Source organism: Pyxicephalus adspersus, chromosome Z (assembly GCF_032062135.1).
Source record: "Pyxicephalus adspersus chromosome Z, UCB_Pads_2.0, whole genome shotgun sequence".
In the NCBI taxonomy this organism is placed as follows: Eukaryota; Metazoa; Chordata; class Amphibia; order Anura; family Pyxicephalidae; genus Pyxicephalus; species Pyxicephalus adspersus.
Genome location: NC_092871.1, coordinates 84,017,437 through 84,038,690, shown reverse-complemented (window position 1 = coordinate 84,038,690; position 21,254 = coordinate 84,017,437). Strand labels below are relative to the sequence as shown.

Sequence of the window (21,254 nt, the reverse complement as noted above, 5' to 3'; positions counted from 1 at the left end):
GCCACACGTGGCGAAACGCGTTGGATTATTTAAACGCGTCGGATCATTTACATGTTGAATAATACTTAGAGGTGGCTCACCGTAAAAAAACTACACATATATTTATACAGTGAAGGAAAGCAGAACACACCCTACACTATTTTTTATTTTCCTTTTACAAACAAAATACTATCCCATTATCATGCCATAAGCAAGAATATTAGAGTGTTACAGACACACATTAAACAAAGGACCACATTTTACAAACTACTCCTCAGATCCACCATCCACAAATTGAACCTTCAGCCTACCTTTCTTTCACAAATTTCCACTTTAGACCTCAGTTTAACACTGCCTTCTTCAGATTACCTTTAAAGACATCAGATCATCCACCTACCACACACAACCTCTTAAAGTATCAAAGCACCTACCTTCCACAAATTACGCATTTAGGTCCCAAATTGCCCCCCCCCCCCAATTGCACCTCATAACCTCCCCTGATAAAGCCATACGGTGAAATGCTTTGGTAACCAAGACTAATTTTGTTGGACTGATAGATGGACTATAGTCTTGATTGTTGCTCAAAGTTAAAATATCACATTTTCACATGGTGCTCTAGTTGAACTATGTCTGGTTATCATGTAACTTGTAACAACTTACTTTACTTCAAGTAATATTTCTTTATATGCCCTTAAAATTCCTTCTTTCCTCTTTGTTTTCAGCCTCATTTGCACTAGATGGGGGTTCTAAATGAATCTGTGTTTCCTGCATAGTTTAGACATGGTATTCTCTTGTATAAACCTCCCTTTTATGGACATCCAAATGCTTTGCTGACTGTCGCCATCTTGGTTGTGATGTCAGCAGCTCCAGCAGACTCAGAGCTGTCACTGAAATAAATATGTATTAACAAAAATAAAACAAAATATACATCATTATTTGAATTTGAGGCTTTCTCTGATCTCAGTTTGTTTTTTCTTTCTGTTTTTATTCTGACTCAGTGAAATTAACCTTACATTAGTAAATAATATGGTTCAAATGCCTGATGCCACAGTTGTATATGAGTATTCAGTCTAAGCCACTTAACTATTTGGTTTAAATGCATATTTTATGGTATTTAAAAGCATTTACGGTATTTTCAGTAAAAGACGTCATACTGGTATAAAAAAAAAAGCAGAAAGAAAAGTGATAGCTCTAATTGCCATGGACAAATTGATCTATTTTAGACTGTTATTGTCTAAAATCCATATCATAGTTAATTGAAATTTACAAATGTAACATTAACTAAATTATTTTTAGAATCAATAATTGCAATCGAAGAAAACACGACAGTCATAGTTATATTTGTAAACCTTTGTTAGTCATCTGGGTCTCTTGAATAGGTTTGGACATGACTCATATGTACTGCGCTGTATATTGTGATAAAAGTGTTTATTAAAGCTGAACTCCAAGCAGGAAGCTAAATACACAGATGATATACGAATAATTGAGCCAAATTGATTTGCATTTCTGTGCATATAGTTCCAAATGTGTACATCTCTACTCTTTCTTGCATTAAAGGTGACCTGATCTTGCTTTGCTCTAAATTCTTTTTCTCACTCAAAACCTTTACCTGGACGGTGAGGGATAAGCAAAAAAAAATAAAAACAGATGAGCTCATTACTCTCCAATCAGTATGATCATTGCACTGCATACTCAATCTCTTCTTTGTGCTGTTTTTTTTAACTTAGGCTATATATTAACAAGTAAATCTGACTTGTAATTGACCTCATTTTTGACCTTCATTTGACCTATTCGAGTGGGTTATGCATTTCCAAAGATTTGTATGAAAACATAAATCCCACTTGACAAAAAAAAAGCCCATGAAATTGATGAAGTTCTGGTCAGTTTGCTTTGTGTCGCTTAGTCCTGCTTATGTCAATATTTTAACTCTTTTGAAAACAAAATTTTAAGACTTAGGGAACCCCTGCTAAAACCAAATCATTGATGGTCAAGGTGAAAAATTAAATTTAATTGGTGGACACTGGAAAAAAAAAAACTCCTTCCCGTGGTGGTAAGAAGACCCCCTTATAGGTGGCTAAAAATAAAAATGGTGCCATACAGTTGGTTCTTCCAAGTGATAATGGCCTCAGCACTATAAAGGCACCAAAATAAGGGCTTAGTCAACAATAAATCTGGAAATGCCTGGAAAACCATAGAGCAGCCATTCTCAACTAGAGTTCCTAGAGTTCCTCCAACCTATGGTTCCTCCAAAAGTTACTAGAGGTTCTTTGAGATGCTTTTTGGTGACCTACTGTCTGATAGTTCTTGCCTAGTTCTAAAAGAGGTGATTCTAATACAGGGTTGTTACTTAGGTGGACTTAATGTTGGGTGTCTACAAAAGGTCTGACCAGTCCTGAAAGGTTTTTTACTTTATATTAGCTAGAGCAGCTTTTATCAACATTTATCCCCCACGAGAACCTTAAAAATGTCAGTTCCTGGGGAACCTCTGCTACCACCAAATTATTGGTTGCCATTGTGAAAAATTACTGTTAGTTGGTGGTTGCTGGGAAAATGCCATCCTAACAGTGATGGTTAGTAGACAGTTAAACAAACAAATTGTGTCATGCAATTGGTTTTTCCAATTGACATTGGCCTCAGCACCATGCAGGCACCAAAATGCCTAAGCGTTAAAAAATGCCTAGAAACCTCTGGAGCAGCCATTCTCAACCAGATTTTCTGTAGGCCCTAGGTTTCCTCCAGAGGTTAATAAAAGTTCCTTGAGATGTTCCTCATTGACCCACAATCTAATGATACCAGGTGTCTGTAAAGGTGACATTCCCCCCATCACTTTCTGCCCAGCATTTTTCTCAATAACCAAGGTAAAAAGCATTCGTCTCACTGTCCTCTAATTAATACTTTTAACAGGGGTTCCAAAGGACCTAAGACCTGTAAAATAATTTTAGGCGTTCCTCTTGTGAGAAGGTTGAAAATCCTTGCCCTAGAGCAACCATTGGGGTCCATAGAGCTCTGGTTGAGAATGGCGGAGTTAGAGGGGCATTGTGTACCAGCGGATTTTCATGATAATCAAAGATCACAAACCTAACTTATTGGTTTGCGCATGTAGATAAATAAAAAACTAAACTAAACAATGGACACATTGTACAATGGGCACAAACATATATTATACAAACACAAATTAAATCTGTATTTATTTGCTTAATATACGCTTGTTTATGAAACTTGCTACTTTGTTTGCCTATGTCTTAGTTGGAAAAATCAGCATATCAAATAATTTAAAAAATAATCAAATATTCTGTGTTGGATACAGGAAAGGTCAGCGTCTGAGGTATGATTTTTTTTACTCCTATTTACACAGCTGATATTTTGCTTGTCGGAAATATGTGTTGCAAACGAATGAATAAGAGCAGTGTACGTTGCAGAAGACACACACATTTTGCCTAGTAGTAAGATTTGTGAGCTCCTACATCTAAGGAGTGGAAAGTACCAAAATGGTTGTTAAAAACCAATAGAAAACATGCTTTTATTTGTATTTTAAAGATATAACAGATTGGAGACCAGTGATGGAGTGCATATGGGCATTTTTTTGGTCTCAGCCATTGTTTTTTTGGCCAAGGTGCTCCCAGTCCCACTGCTAGGAGAACCTCTAGCAACAGCAAGAACTTGGGGGGTATATACAACACCCTCAGCCCAAAAGCCACTGAAGAAAAGGCCTTCCAAAACAAGAAGGCCAAGGTGACCTTATCTTCCTTGCCCTTCAACTGTCCCTTGTTTCCATAGAAGTTAAAATTGTGCTTAAACATGAATTTGAAACACTCCCTACTTCCAGTGATTTTTGTAACAAAGTGTTCCAATTTTTATGTTGGAAAGCCCCTCTTTAACTGAAATATTTTTTGTTATTCCAGCATGTATTTTTTTTTATGATTTAGATAAACTGAAATAATTGTGGGGCCATAAGGGTATACGTCACACAATGAGACCAACCTTATGGCAACAGTTTGCTGTATAAAACTGTTCGATATAGGTTTAATGCTTTTGGTGTGGATGAACTCAAGTGACACATCTCTTCCTTTAATCTCATGGGACCCCCTTGAGATTAATTGGAATGCCAATAGTGAACCAAGAGCTTCTTGTCCAACATCTGTAACTTACCATAAAAATGTTCTTTTGGCAGAATAAATAAAAATTTCCAAAGACACACTTTAAAATTTTGTGGAAAACCATTTCAGAAGAATGAAGGCTACTAAAATATGCAGGGTGGGTGAAATTCCATATTAATACCCATGGTTTGTGAATAGGATGTCCAACATTCTTTAAATTGATAAATGCAAACATTTAAGCTTACAGTGTGTTTGGCCCCCAGAGATCAGGTGTCCAATTCGAATAGTAAAATATAAGGGATTTGTTCTATGTTGATACTAAATAATTAATTTATGTTGAATAGATTGAGTTTTAATTGATTAGTTTGTTCTCGATACATATTAAATACGAATTCTGTGTATTCTAGGACGGCCTGATGTGGAACAGCCGTGTGAAACAAGCGTAAGAACATGGAGTCCTGGAGCCAATGACAATTCTGTTCCACCTGCATGCACTGAACCTCAAGGATGCTATCTCCAGCTTGAGTTTGCATATCCAGTGATCCCGCAATCTCTAACAATCTGGGTAACATTTATAACCACAGAATTAGATACGAGTGGAGCTGAAGTGAATGTCAGAATCTTATTAGTCAGTGGAGACATTCTGCATTTGGGACCCCAGAATATCTTCTGTGATGTTCCACTAACAATCAAGCTGGATAACATTAAAACAGAGATGTATGCTATCCAGATCCACACCAAGGACAACCAAATGGAGATTGATGCGGCTATGGTCACTTCAGTTCCAAACTGTCCCTTGTGTGAAAATTGCAATCCTATTCAATACAAGGTGCTTCGTGACCCACCATTTGAAGATGGCTCACATTCTAGGGCCTCTGGTCACCATAGACGATTCATAGACACGTAAGTATTTGAAAGAATAAATGTTTTCTTAGCAAATACCCAAAGCATATGGAAATCCTTACAAATTCTTAAGTATAGGTGACAGTGAAGGGTTCTTTTTCTGCTACAGCATATACTACAAAGTTTAGACCATTGTATTCCAATGTAGCAACAGTTTAGGAAAGTTTTTTTCTGCTCAAGCATATCTATGCCCCTATGTACAAAGCCAGGTCCATGGTTTGATCGTTTTTTGGGGGAAGGAACTCAAGTGGCCCAAACAGGGTCCTTAACAAAACCTGACTAAACACCTTCAGGATAGAATTGAACGCCAACTGCAAGCCAGATCTTCTTGTCGAACATCAGTTCTAACAAATGCTCTTTTGGATGATGGGACAAAAAGGTCTACAGACATCCTTCAAAATTTGGTGAGAGACCTTCCCAGTGGGGTGAAGGTTGCAAAAGCCACATTGTTGAACAGCTCCATACAAACGACCATATGTCCAAGAAACTTTAAAGGTTTGATGGTAAGGTCCCCACAAAGTGTAGACATACAGTGCTCAACCTATGCACAGAAGGTCAACCTGTTGCACTCTGCTAGCTGCATAGGCAGCCTTTGAAATTTTGGCCCTAAATGTAACCAGTACTGGATCCCAAATTCATTTCTTCTTGTACAGGTTTCTTGAGGGTTTTCTGTAGACAGAAGAGAGGGTATTTACCTACCTGGGGGAAAGGGGAAATATAGGGAGGCTGGAGGTAGAGTTAGATTAATGTAAATGTATGGCTTAACTGTTTTTTAAGGTTTTATATTTATTTTACAATCTCAAGTTGAAGTCTTCTGCCAATAGGTAATGAACAAAGCAAAAACAGAATATCAATAAAGACTCAAAGATACTAATAGCAGTAAAGGGATGAAGAGGAAACCACTGGCATAGGGCAATTTGTACTTGCCAACTAGTGAGGTGTGCTGACGTTTTATATTTCAGCTAGTATATAGTATAGGATGTGCAAGCTTAGGTAAAATATTTGGGATCTAAGATGTTACAAAAGCAGTTTAGCAGATTCCAGACTTTATTACATCAAAAAAACAACAGTTACAGTGCGCCATATTTTAGAGCCACATAGGGTTCCTTCTACAAGATTTTGCATTGAAGAACGTGATTCTGGAAGGTGGTTCCATTCGGTTTGCAATGTGATGCTGATCCTCCATGACAGAAGAAGAGAAAGCCAATGAATGAAAGGGGAAGGCCAGAGGTAGTTAGGCTGGAGAGGATGGGGTGGGATGATAAATGACATTCTCCAGCCAGTAAATTAGAAGAGCTCCGCTTAGCTTTCTGTAGCTTCTAATGTCTATTGGGCCTGATTTATTAAACTCTTTAAGATTGGAGAAGATAGACTACTGATGTTGGCTTAATTCTTCACTAGACTCCAGGCGGTACATGTTGGATTGAAGTTTTTTTTAACAATTTTGCTTACAAATGTTTTAAAAAGCAACATCATTTTCTAATACAAAATGTAACATTGCATTTTTTTTACATTTTCCAAAATTTACAGATGTTTTCCCATTGGATTAAATAAGAAAATATGTGCATCAATATTAATATTAAATCCATTGCATAGTATATGTAAAATTTTGGTATATTGGACTGAAAAAATTTATACATTTTCTAAATGTTTATTATTTAAACAGGTCATCAAATTACAATGTCTGAATCCAATAACTTACTTATGAACCTAAAATACATTTTTTTGTATCACAGAGCTAAAACTTACCATTTAAAACCCCAAATAACCTATAATGTTTTTAATTAATATTGTGTCAGTTTAAATTTCTTTTAGTTCTGTATTATCTTATTTTGTCGGAGAAGTCGCTCTTATATAAGCTTGGCCTGTTTGAAAGGATTTTTGATCTAGGCCTGTTTAATAAGCATTCAAATGTAGCTCTCAAGATGAATTAAGGTCAAAGCCATGATCCAACAATGCCTTGTAATTAGATAATAGTGCCGAAGCTTTGATTCCAGTCTTTTATTTAAAGACTTCATTTGACCCTTTGTTATTCTAATGTTAAGGGAACACTTGAAACCCCTCTTTTGAATCTTATTTGACTAGGGTGCTTTGTCACTTGTGAGCTGGTCTAAACTTTTTCTCTCTATGGTATGGCAGAAGACAATGTTACTACAATGCTCTCTCCTGATAAAGTGATGGTGGCAACCAAGGAAGAGCAAAATTAACATCACACTCCCACTCAACACTTATATGCCTGGGAGTGATGAGGTTAGGCTATTCACAAATATTCATGAGCATTCGATGTGCACTCTAGTTAGCAATTGCAGTTCTCTTGCCACATGTCATAAAGTATCATGGTTAATCATGTGGTTGTCAATTTCATTTCCCAATAGAACTAAGCTTACAACTACAATTTTTTTTATATTTATATTAAATATAAAAATATTTTTTTTTATTAATTTTTTTAAACTTCAATACAAAAAAAAACACACAATACAAAACACACACAAGTTACAAAATTCAATACATAACAAAAAAAAAAAAAAAACACATCATACAACAATCTGTGCATACCCAATATTTACTAACATTGAGAAACAAATAAAAACGTCAGGAACTAATCTCTGTCCCTGGAATAATTCTTATCTATTCTCTATAACCCACATGGAGTATCTGAAATGGTCATAAATACGCTGTTTTTCTAATTCACTGTCCTACTTCTTCACTCCTTCTGTCCTACTTTTTTTACTCCCTCACTGCCCCTGTGAACAAACTTGAAAAATGAATGATGCTGCACAATTGATCATTTTCAGGGACTGTTTATTGGCTGGTTTTCTAGGACATGGTAGTAATGTAGGGGTTGGTTAAGTAAAGCACAGAATACGGTGAAAACCCGGGGTCCAACATGCCTGGTTGCTGATTGTATATGGCACTTGAAATTATAATTAGCTTATAACTGTACATGATACTGTTTTTGGGGACTGTCCATTAACCAGGATATGGAAGGGAGGTAGAGCTTGGTTGAATGAACCACAACATACAGTGAGGGCCCTGGGTCCAAATGCTTGGCTCGTGACTGTATATGGTACTGTCTTTTGGGACGGTCTATTGACCAGTTTTCCAGGACATGGTAGTCATGTAAGGGTTGATAATTAAACCGAAGCATAGAAAGGAGGCCCTGGGTCGACCATGCCTGGCTTCTGACTGTAGATGGTACTGTCTTTTAGGGCTGTCCATTGACAAATCTCCCAGGAAATGGTAGTGATGTAGAGGTTAGTTGATTAAACCAAAGCATATGTTAAAGGCCTGGGTACTGCAATGTATATGGTACTGCAATCAGTCACTCATCACCATGTTAAAAATATGGATCATGGCTTTAAACTTTGCCAGTGTTGATCTGAAAAAAGGCTCACATCACCACTTCTTTACATATTGGCCTAATTTGGGTTCTGTTCTGGATCCTCTTCCCTCTTTTATGTATGAGCATTTAGAGTAAATGCGGAATCCCGTTCTGCGTATTTAGTACATTCATCTGTAGCCGTAATCCTTCTCCTCGAGAACTCTAATCTATTTCTTGAGATCCAAAAAAATTCCAAGTTATTCTATCTTGATTTTGTTGACTTGTGCAGTAATGTTTTATAACAATTGTCTTCTGCTTATGTGAGCATTCTAATAAATATGCTGATGTGTAGCATGACATTTCTTAGTTTTGACTTTTCCTATGAACTGAGGATTTTTTTCCAGCTTGAATGTTTTTCAAAAAATTGTGTAATCATTGGACCACATAAAGCTGCCCCTATTACGTTATCTAACTGAACTTCAATCAAACAGATAAGATGCCAAATGGGGGAATTGATTTTCTGAGCCAAGCATGTATTTCTGTTCAACAAGTCCTGGGATTTCCACAGCTTTGGCACAGAACACAGTCCTTTTTGGAGACCTGATTTCATATTGGCTTCTGCTAAGTAACACACACATCGGGGTCCTTTCCATCCCCCAGCCTGTGAATGGTCTGTGTAAGGAGACCCTCTGCCAATTGTCTCTTTCCTCCTGTCAGCATGGATCCTTTTAGTCCATAAGTACAGCTTTTTTGGTCCTTAAGATCCTCCCCTCTTTTAAAGTCTGTACTCTCCTGTGCATTGAAATTAAAGAAATCAATTTCTTGTACACTTCTTACTTCTTACAACACTTAACCCCTAGATCCTCTTGTGGGCTTCTCACATTGGACCTGATTTGTTAAACATGAGAATATAGACTAACTTGGGAGAACTTGGGTGATCCAGCAAACCTGAAATGGATCTCGTCCAGGACTGAAAACTTTTGCCGACTCATAGCAATTTATTTTAAAGAAATCAATACCAGGTTTGCATCATCATCAAGTTCTTCCACGATAGTCTATGTTCTCCAGTATTAGGGAGTGTTAATTATTTAGGCTTAATGCACTTTAGAAACTGCAAAAAGTTAGATAGATTCTTCCTCATTTCCTGTCTGGAGGAAGTATAGCATCATCTAGTCCCTCATTCTCCAGCCTGATTATCCTTGGCCACGTTTATTTATTGAATTTCAGTTCAAGTAAATTAGGTAGGCTCAGTTTCACATGTGGATGTTACCATAGATAGTTTCTAGAGGGAGGGTAGAAGGAGGGTAAAGGGAGGGTAACCCCTACCTCCCGGCCTGATTGTCCATGGCCCACATATTGTATTTATTGGGTTTCAGTTCATTCAATTGGGAAGGCTCAGTGTCACATGTGTGTGTTACCTAGGTTAGTCCCTGGAGGTAGGGTAGGGAGAGGGTAGCTCCTTCCTCCTCAGCTTAATTGTACTTGACCTACCACTTTCATTTTTTGAATTAAAGTCCATTCAATCAGTAAGGCTCAGTTTCACATGTGAATGTTACTATGGATAGTTCCTAGAGTGAGGATAGATGGAGGGTAGAGGGGGGTATCTATTCCCTCCCCAACCCGATTGTCCTTGGCCCACCCCTTTTATTTGTTTGAATTTAGTTAATTCAATCAAAAAGGCTCAATGTCACATGTGGGTGTTATCTAGAGTATTCCCTTCCCTCCACAGCCTGATTGTCCTCGGCCCACCCCTTTTCATTCATTGGATTTTAGTCCATTCTGTCAGGAAGGTTCAGTGTCACATGTGGGCATTACCTAGGGTTGTCTGCATGCAATTGTGGCCTGCACTAGAATACTCAACCCTCCATTACCCATAATCTGCCTATATCACATAAAAACCAACAAAAAACAACAACATCATTGGGTCTAAAATAAAATAAAACTAAATGGACTTATTAAAATATATTAATGAAACAGAAACCAACAAAGGCCAAATAAAAACTTGAGCTTGATAGAGAATTGAAATAATAAATGTTTTTTTCATCTGGAATTCAACTTTAAACTGGGCATTTGGTGAAACAAGGGACGGCATGATATGGATCAAATTATTTACATACTACATCTACCTCCCCCACTGTGGTATCCTTTCATGCCTTTCAACAAAGCATAACAGTCTGCTTAAAGAAACATCGACTTTCACCATGGTATGTGATATCACCACTGGGAAAGGTAAATAAGTATTGGCCACCATCCAATGCTGTCTAAATAATTTTCAATGTCAGTAATGCAGCATTTACATTCCTATGTCAGGCATGGCTGTTGTTGGCCAATTGCAAATCATTGCATTGAAGTTGTTTCGGCTGGCAAAAAAATAAATTAAAGAGTTAAAAATGTTAGAAAATCCTCTTGTGAGGTTTGAATTATGAAAGAATTCCTAAGAGATGACTTTAGCTCAACTACGAAAAAAAAAAAAATAACGTAGACTTCCCCCAATATACTCCGACATTCTTTTACTAGGCTTCACTATGTAGCACTATTATTTTTTTTGTTCATTTTAAATGAATTTCAGACTTTAGCTGTAGTTTAAAGAACAGAAATGACATTCCAGGCAAATCAGAATCTGCTGTTATCATTCTAAAAATTTTAGCTACAAAACTCTATCCCAAATATTTTGTACTAACTGATTTCATAGTATTTAGATCACTAGTGGTAATAGCGCAGAATTTTTTTTATGTCTCGATTTTTTATTTTTGAATTTTGTTTAATTGATTACTATATTATTAAGTCATATCCACTGGGCCTTTTTTAAGGAATAATCGTTGCAGAGTTTGGATCTGATATGCTGCTTTGTATTCATTACAATAATAGATTTACCTTCAATACATTATTACTTTTCTAAATACTTTTACTTTTTATGTGTTAAAGTAAAAATAATTGGAAATTGGAAATACAAATCTGTCCCCCTGTACCAAATTTTCCCTTCAGGCATGTAGGCTGGTATTCTGTTTGCTAATTCATTTCATACCAATTGCTGTGGTAATAAAATTTTTTTAGTTAAAATAGGAAAAGAGCCCCAATAAGTATAAAGCATAAACCAAGGACAAAAAAAGACAAAAAGAGAGAGATGGGCCAAAATGAGCATGGTCTTCTTCAACTTCATTTGGTCAACTTTGACCTATTGTATCTTGTTAGTTGTTTTGAACTTGCAACTTGATTATGTGACATTTTAACTTTTTCAACAAAAAAAGAAAAACAGAATGAGCACCAAGTTTATCTTCAACTTCAGTTCCCCCATACTGATGTTTTTTTGTGTTTTTGATTATGTGCATATTTTTACCCACTTTTTCAACAACAAAAAATACATGGAGATGGTTCAGAATATGCACCAAGTTCTACTTCAACTCCAATTCTCACTTTTTGAACAAAATAAACCCTTAAAATGGTTAAAATTCTAATTCAACTCCAGTTCCCATGCATTGACTTTTGTCATATTTTTGTTTTGAATTTTGAATTTGCAACTTGATTTTTTCACATTTTTCTGCACTTTTTGACAATATCTAAAATTATTTAAACAAATTTCCATTATTAAGAGTTAAGATAAATGTATAATGATTTTCTGTTCTGTTCTGTTGTGTGGTGGGTCTTTCATGGGTTTTAAAAACCCAGAAAAGAGTAATATATTGCAGAGAAAACATTCTCCATGCCTAATGAATGAATCTGAGGCATAAGGTCTTGAAGGATTCCTGTGCCTAAATTCCCACACTAATCATTTTTTTAATGTATTTAATTATTTATTAGGAAAAATTACAACCAATATTAAATATAACTCTGCTTTATTAAAATACAATCACAATTGTGATTCTCCTTCTGCTCTTGCAGTAGAAGCTAATAGAACAGGTTGGAACAATTGAGTGCGATGATCTATGACCAGCTGCAGACAATTTTTTAAAAGTGCCATAGAACTGAGTACGTAGTTTGAAATTAAGAGCCTATGACACATTTATAGTTGCCATGTGTGGGAATTCCAGGGACGCTTTAAGGTTTTAAAGATCCATCCTGGGATAATTGCCCAGCTGCTTGAAAAAAAGTGTTAGTTTGCAAAAGATGAAATTTTGTGAATGATAAATTCAATTGAATGAATTTGTAATACATTTACAAGATAACCCTAAACTTTTGCCACCTGTACAAAACTGAAAGCTCGAAATGAACATTATGCAACATTATGGAGAAGATTCAGTTGATCTAAAATATTCCTTAAGGTTGATTTAGAATTTTAGAGGTCCACCAATTCAGTGTGGCCCAACTCCCTCTCGCTAAATATTGGTTGAGGGTGCACAAAAAAAAGACATTAGGAAGAAAGGTAATTAGATATTCTACTTACCGACTTCCAGAATGCATGGGATGATGTTATGCTATAATGGCCATAATCCCCAAAAATGCTAAGCAGCCAAAATCTGTCTATAAAAAGACCTTGATAGACAGAAATTGTGAGATTTGGTTACTCAGTATTCGTTAAGAACTTACCAGAGGAATGATAAAGTAAGAAATAGTCATATATTCTACTTACCAACTTACATAATGCATAGAGTGCTGTTATGCTATGGCTGCTATGATCCCTAAAAATGCCAGAAATGTTATAATAAGATCCAGATGGACATAAATTGTGAGATTTGGGCATCTCAGTATTCTTTAAAATTTGACCAAAGGGATGATAAAGTAAACCATAGTGAGATATTCTACTTACTGTCTCCCATAATGCATAGGGTGGTGGTATGCTATGGTTGGTATGCTATGGCCCCAAAAATGCTTAGTAGCCCAAATCTTATAAGAAGAATCTGATGGACAAAGATTGTGTTCAGAGGAATGAAAAAGTAAAAAAATAGTCAGATATTCTACTTATCAACTTCCATAATGCATGGGGTGATGTTATGCTATGACTGCCATGATTTCCAAAAATACTAAGTAGCGTTAATCTTATAAGGAGACCCTGATGTACAAAAATTAGGAGATTTGGGTTACTCAGTATTATTTAGGAACTGGCCAGAGGGATGAAAAAGTCAAAAATAGTTGAATATTCTGCTTACTGACTTCCATAATGCATGGGGTGATGTTATGCAATCGGCCGCCATGATCCGCAAAATTTTGAGTAGCCCAAATCTCATAAAAAGACCCTTATAAATAGAAAATTAGAGATTTGGGTTACTCAGCATTCTCCAAGAACTGACCAGTGGGATGATAAGGTCACTCCCACCTAGGCACATGTGAAAACACTGGAAAAAGTTTAGTATATTATCCAATCCCCCCTTCCAGATTTTTGTTTAGTGTATCTACAGCATTTTAGGTCGGGGGGGTAACCTTGATTAATCTAGCTCAGTATTAGTGTTGCAATGACACCCTTAGGACCTCATTCATACACTAGATTGATCTCAACATCACCTCTCTAATCTTGTAAATGGTAGTCTATATTTTGTGGTTGTTCCCTTTTATTTTTATTTGGCCTACATGAGTGGAGAAGTAGCTAGTCACATGAGTTTTACAGGTCATGTTCTTCTGGCTTTTTTTCTCCATTTCTTCATTTTCTCCAGATTTGTGCTTTACTTTTTAAGAGGTGGTCTATTTCATAGCATCAGTATGGCTGTGGTGAACCACCATATTGTTCTTCTGAAATTTACAATAATGACAGTTATGGGAGTTATAGTTCCTTTTATCAAGATGATCTTCCATCATTTTGTGTCTTCTCTGGGAATACTTATTTTAAAGTAGATTTACAATTCTGCTCAATACACTTCAGCCATATAAGTAAAGCAAAGTGTTATATCAGTTATACTGGACCAAAGACAGACTGATCCATGGCTACGATTGTCCTTTGTTGATCAAATCTATGATTCTCACTACCAATTTGTTTCAGTGGAGTACTGAGCAATGGAAATGCTCAGTCACTACAATATATGGATGAAAGTCTAATTTAATTAGTGTTAAGTTGGCAATACTATATTTGGTTGAGAATACAGGTCTTCATGTGAGGTTAGATACACAAAGTTCTTCTAGTTCTTCGTCTAATCTCAGAATATTGCGACTACACACTGGATCTAGATTAAATAGGAAACTTTCCCAGTCTCCAAATTTTTGCATATTCCAAAATAACTATGCCAGAATTTTTGGGGCTCAGATTGTGAAAGAGTGGTTCAGGAAGCAAAGTTTCAACCATAGATTGGCCACCACAGGGCCCAGACCTGAACCCCATGGAGAACCTTTGGGATGAGCTGGAGAAGAATTTACACAGCTCTGACTCTCCCATCATCAATACAAGACCTTGGGGGGAAATTAATGCAATACTGGATGGAAATAAATTTAAATATATGTTGCATAAGATTGTTGAAACCATGGTCAATGTGTGCTGTAATCAAAGCTAAAGGAGGTCCAGTGAAATATTAGAGTGTGCGACTTTCTTTTGGACCAGGCAGGCTGAAGAAATCCATTTTTTTGTTTTATCTTTAGAACAAATGTTAACCTTTGTCTGGATTTTTTTAGGTTTTCCTTGAGTCAAAAAACTCTTTATATTTTATATATTTCCAGTACACACACAGCATACATTTTTATCTGAATTTCAAAGTTAAAAAAACTGCAGTAGCGGCCCGGCATCATTCAGTGGTTTGACTATTTATGCTCAGTACCCATTCTGAAAACGGCAGACAAAAGTAATGAAAAGCGCTCTGATAGTGCTTGAAGGGAAGGGGAGAGAATGCTGGACTGTGTCCTGAACTGACCTCAGCAGCTCTGTAATAGGAGATTCTAGTAAACTTAAATTTAAAATTCCCCAGAAATCCTGAGAATGACAGAGGGGAAAGAAAAGAATGAAAACAGGAATGATCAAAAGGTGGATCAAAACCCCAGGGTTAACTCAAAGCAAGTCACTCTAATTGTTCCGAAAGCACAAAGCAGACCTGTGGTGTGAACAGACGCTTTTAGAAGTTTCTTAAATTTTCTAAAAAATAAGGCAAATTTGTTTTTTAAAAAAAAGGTTTGCATTATGTTATCCTTCTGGTAAAAAAAATTAATTTCTTACTATATTTTACTTCTTTCTTTTTACTATATTTTACTTCTTTACGATTTTGTAGTTATGACATAAAAGGGCATTTATAAAACAGACGTATTGTGGCACCACTGGTTACAACATAAATTTATTAATGAATAAATAAAGCACATTCATAAAACATACCTTGTGCTTTGTGTTTCACAGGCTTCAAAATCCATAGCTGATGGTGTTGTAAGAAAAAAAAGGATGGAGCTCCCTATCATATGGCTTTTTTTAATCTTCCCAAATTACAGGGCTCCCTCTGTTGTAATAAACAAAGATATAATTGTGGACCTTCCCCAACATGCTTTTTATGGATCCAAAAATTAGGTACATGTTTGGGTAAAATTGAGTAAAAATATTGCTCTCCACTTTCCATAAACACCCCAATTCTTTTTTCCTTTTTATGTTTAAAAAATAATGTTTTGGGGGTTTTTAGAAATAGGATATGTTAGGATACACAATGGACGGTGTCTCCATTGGCTGGTGATTGTCAAGGGTGGTTCATGTCTTTCAAAGAGCCCTGACCCCAGCTATGTTGATTGAAGTGGAATGTTCATTTCAAGCCTGGTCTTCTCATCCAACATAGTAATTGACCTCACAAATGCTCTTTTGGCTGAATGGGCACAATTTTTGATACACCCTACAAAATCTTATAGAAAGCCTTCCCAGAAAAGTGGAGGCTGTGTATAAAACAAAAAGAGGAGAAATGCAACTTCATTGTAAAAGTTTTAGAAAGTAACACCCAAAAGGTCTATATAGATATGATGACCAAGCATCCTTAAACCTACCATATAATGTTTATCTAGGGCTCTATTGACATTTCTGGAAGTCTTTGGTTTTCCACTGGTAATATTTTGTAACATCAAAAATGTATCTATAGTAAAGACACTGAAGGCCAGCAATACCACCACTTTTTCTCTGACACATATTGAAAACGTGTGTGTGGCATGGTCGTAATAGAATAAATAAGTATGCGTAAGATTGGACCAGCAAAAACAACAGTGAATAATGATGACCAACTGTTATTCCTAATATCAGTGCAGTTTTTTGACAGGGTTGGAAAAATAATTAGACAGCATTTAACCTATAAAGCAGAATTTAGAGTTCTAAATCTCCTAAACTCAGTCGTAAAGTTATTAATATTTGGTTTGGAACAGGGGTGTCCAAACTTTTTGCAAAGAGGGCCAGATTTGGTGAGGTGAAAATGTGTGGGGGTCGACCATTCAGCACGTACTCAGGGTTAGTGTGGGCGTGGTCTGTGCGTGTCCTGCACAGCACACGCCCACTAGGGTGACGTGAGGGATTTGCTGTGCACGGAGTCTGATGTCAGTGGGGACTCCGTGCAGAACATGTTATTGGAATCAGAATGGGCGTAGTCCGTGCAGGTCCTGCACAGACCACGCCCACTATAATGACATAGGGGACTCCCTGTGCATACATGGAGACTCCCATCCTGCCGAATATGCACTGCGAGTAGCGGGTCGATAATTGCAAGGCAGTTGATCAACTCTAATGAAATAAAAAATAGCTTTATTGTACGCGTATATTTGATACTGTGGTCAACAGTGCTGGCGGGCCGCATATTATTAATTTTATGACAATGCCTGAGGGCTGGTGGAAATCTGAACACGGGCAGCAATTGGCCCCCGGGCCTTGACATTGGACATGACTGGTTTAGAAGCATCTGTCAACATATCACTCTCTTTAACAGGCTCAGTTTCAGGATATTTCTTCACTTAGTTTGTCATGCCTCCTCAGTGCTGTATTACTTCCCAAGTGGTGTTTTGGTTTCTCTCAACGGTCTTCTGTAGGGTTGAGATCTGCCATGTCTGCCCTCCTTTTGTGGCTATACCATTCTCCCCACTTCTAGGAATGGTTTCTACAGGGGAACATCTATGGGAACTGATATCTTTTCACCACGAAAAGGCCACCCAAAATTTATGAGGTCCGGTACTGAGATTTGGGTAACAATTGGTGTTTCAATTTATCTCAAGAGTGTATAGTAGGGTTGAGGTCGGGCTTTGTGCAGACCACTGGAGTTACCTGATATTAAACTCATCAAATCATGTCTTTATGGAGCAGGATGTGTTGGCCTTCCCAAAACTTCTGCAACAAATTTGGAAGTAAAATTGCTAAAATGTATTTGTATGATAATGTTTGGCTATAACATAATTATGATTTTGTGCCCCAATAAATGGGTTGTCCAACAAGCTTGTAAAGGTTTTTAGGTCAAATGATCAGAAAGGTTTGGCCATATTTTATATTATAACCATTCTATGTAAACACTAACCTTGAAATGTACAACTTTTTTTTTATTGCAGATACCAGGTTCATTTCAGATGTACATTATGTTTTCTTTTTCAGATGTATAAGGCCTGGATGTGTCTACAGATACCAGATTGTGGCAATGACATCTAAAGGGGAGAGTGAGCCATCTCCAGAGCTGATTTACAGTGATGGCAGCGGGTACTGCGGGGATGGAATAATCCAAAAGTAAGAGGCGCTTAAAGGATGGGACAGTTATCAGAGGTAGCCATTTATCCTGTCTCATAGCCCATGGATATCAGATGCATGCCCTCCTGGGACAGGAACATTTTAGAGCACATCTACATGAAAAGGAATATATAGTGTATATAGGTATATTTATTTATGTAGATGTAAATGTAGAGCTAAGTATGTATTGTTTCTATGTATTTATTGAATTAAAGACAAATTATTATTTCTCGCTAACATTTGTAGCCTGCAAGTGAAGGTTCAGGTCTGCTTAGTACACCACTCTGTTCCTATCCAGTTTTTCTGCCCTGAAAAATAATTTTTTTTATTTACAGACCATAAAAGCACTCAAAGCACCAAAACTTTAAAGATTGTATAGTCATAGTTGAAAATGTATTAAAATGAACTAAAGAGACCAGGACTTGTTCATTCCATTCCATTTGCAACAAGCCCTCACTGACCTCTGTAGATCCAGGCACAGTGGAGTAAATTTTCTTTAAATTTCACTACTAGAGAAGTCACTTGGGTCCTTCTGTGATGATGTTTGTAATTACCATGAAATTGCTACTTTGCAAAATTCACTAAAAGTTGCATTCCATGCATTTGTCTTATTACTAGGTGACCATGTTACGGATTAAATACCAGACATTTGATGTTACTCTTTTCTAAGAAGTATTGTATGGCTATTAGGCGGATACTTGTGCAATTTAAGCTCAACTCCAACATTCATTTTTTGGAAGTAAAGTGAAAAAACAGCTTTCACTATCCTTTCCACCTTATCTATGTCCCCTGTAGACTGACCACTCCTTTTTCAGGTTGGAAAACATCCAGTGTTATTCAGCTCACTTCCTATAACTGCAAAATCTCATGTACAAGGAGCCAGCTTGTCCTCCTAGCCAGTTCTTTATTCCATCTTTAAGGAATCCCCTACTACTCCAGGGGACTTCTAAGGATTGAACTGAGTTTTACAGAAAACAAGAGTTAGAAAATTAAGGGGAGATTATGTTCTGAGGGCAATGAAGACATTTACGTATTTGTTACATATATCCAACTCCAAGTAGAAGGGGGAAGTCTAGTTATTGCCAGTTATAAAATAGCTGCCTAGAACTAATTATCCTTCTGTTCCCTGCCCTTTCTCTTTATTCTTTACCTAACCCTTTCTAGTTTTTGTTACTATACCCCTTCCCAGGCTCTTTACGAACATCCCCACGCATGCACCCCTTTCCTAAAGCAGCACAGTTTTGGACCTTTTTACAGTCTCTAAATATATTACAGTTACATTAAATATACATTACAGTTCAAACTTCATGATGCATTTTTGTCATGATGTGCGCTTTTCAAGCTACTATGGGTGTTTATTTTGTAATTGTCACAGCCAGTATGGTAGAACCCTGTCAGATCTTTTTGCTGTCTTTGTCATTGCTCGGTTTTTTCACCCTCTAATTATGCTTATGATTAAGCATAAGGTCATTAAAAATTTTCCATGTGGACATTTGTTCTGGTGACTACAGTCTAACTTCCTTCACTTTGGGAAGATGGAGGTTGGATTCCCACTAATGGGTGTTTAATATACCTTTAAAAACGCAAGCAAGTTGCTATTTGTGCTGCACCAGGGCATTCATTTAAATGGGCTGTCTATTGGGCCATACTGTTTGGAAAGGTAATGAAAGCATGCATGATTTGCACGTTGCACTGCTTAGATGCATTTGGTGTGCCATTCGGTTTGTATGGCAACCCAGTGCATCAACACACGTGATGCACATTGACCCAATGGACTTCATGCATTATCACAACTCAATAGTTAAGACGAACTCTTACTCTTACCCTCTGTTTCATCTCCACTGAACACAGACAATAAAAAATATACTGATGGGATTTTACCCTTCTCTACTTTATCAAAAACTAGAAAAGGCTTGTCTGTGCACACAGGATAAGCGTTGTTCATGAATTGACAATGCTGTGAAAAACTATTTGGCTTTATTCCATGATTTCTTTTTTCAGCTTTCAACATCATCTAGATAAGAACTTTTTCTAAGTATTAACAGCATAAGAATGGAGTCAGACTAAAAGATAACTATTACTCCAGAGTTCTGTTATGTCATCACCTTGGTGCATAAGATTAGATAAAAACGACTGCAGTTACATAATACTCCAACGGCTGACCATGGAGGGTGGAGGATTTCTGGCGGACTTCTCTACATAGAATTAATATAACTTTTGCAATATGTGCAGGTTGTTAAGAATTTTCAGCTCTTTATAAGCCTTGGCACACTATCTGCTTTGAGTCAAGTTATATAATGCAAAAGAAAAACTGGGAGAAAAGGAGAAAATGCTTATTTTTGGCACTATATGTCAATAATTTATCCTATTTCTAATGTAATATTACAAATGCTTTCTCTTCCTTTAGGGACATGGGTGAAGAGTGTGATGACATGAACAAGATAAATGGTGATGGTTGCTCTCTATTTTGTCATCAAGAGGCATCTTTTCACTGCATGGGTAAGTAGTAACCAGCAAAAGCATCTGTAAATCTATTTAAATATAATAATTTATAAAGCCTAAAAGAAAATTAAACATATATATGTGTTTATTAAATAGATTTTATTATGTGATAATTTGGCCATTTTATTTTGAATAAATATTGTACAATATTTAATCCATGACCAGGTCATGGCATTGGCCAAGTCAATCATACCTCTAAACTGATCTTTCTGGCTCCCTTATCTGTGCTTTAGTCTTCATATATTTCCTAAAAGGATACTTTATGAAAATGGGGACACCAACATGTTGGCCTTAGCAGTGTCTTATCATATCTTTCCATAAATAAGTATTAATTTTAGCTTATATCAGAGATCTGATATCTTGTAATACATGATATTGCAGCACTGGAGGTTTGAAGAGCTTCTCAGTTGGATCATAAAAAAAGGCCATGATCTCCGGTTCTTGCAAAGTGCTTGTCCAGCCCATTTGTTTTGAATTCTGAATTTGGTTGGACGTTGAGGTTTTGGTACAGTTTAACCTTCCTCAAGCCAATGAACTGCATCTTCTTGGATCAGAATTTGGATGGTAGTAAGTAGCAGAGTACCTTCTGCCTCCCACAGTAAAATGTTGTAAAGCTCATTCATTAGGAACTGGTTGGGACAACAGAGTGGTTGTCAAGTTGCCAGCCGCTGGGAGCTGTCCTGCTCCCACATCTGAATTTAGCCATACACTGATGAGCCACACTATGGTGCCAGCTACCTGATCAACGGCATCTGCTAGACTACTGCCTTGCTTTGTCTGATGCTCATACTATAGGTCATTGGGCACCCAAAACAATTTTAGTTGTGCAAGTCCCGGCCTGGACGTTGCTTACTTGACCTTTCTGAGATAAATTGTTGAG

General features: G+C 36.8%; 1 protein-coding gene across 1 annotated transcript in view; it reads left to right on the top strand.

Annotated features, from left to right (window-relative positions):
• The window catches only part of PAPPA (pappalysin 1), a 146,955-nt gene that overhangs the window by 68,807 nt on the left and 56,894 nt on the right, over positions 1–21,254 (top strand). Inside the window, exons 7-9 of the mRNA XM_072430152.1 lie at positions 4,484–4,979; positions 17,744–17,872; positions 20,280–20,371. Of these exons, the coding sequence (XP_072286253.1) occupies positions 4,484–4,979; positions 17,744–17,872; positions 20,280–20,371 (717 nt within the window). The remainder of the gene's footprint in view (positions 1–4,483; positions 4,980–17,743; positions 17,873–20,279; positions 20,372–21,254) is intronic.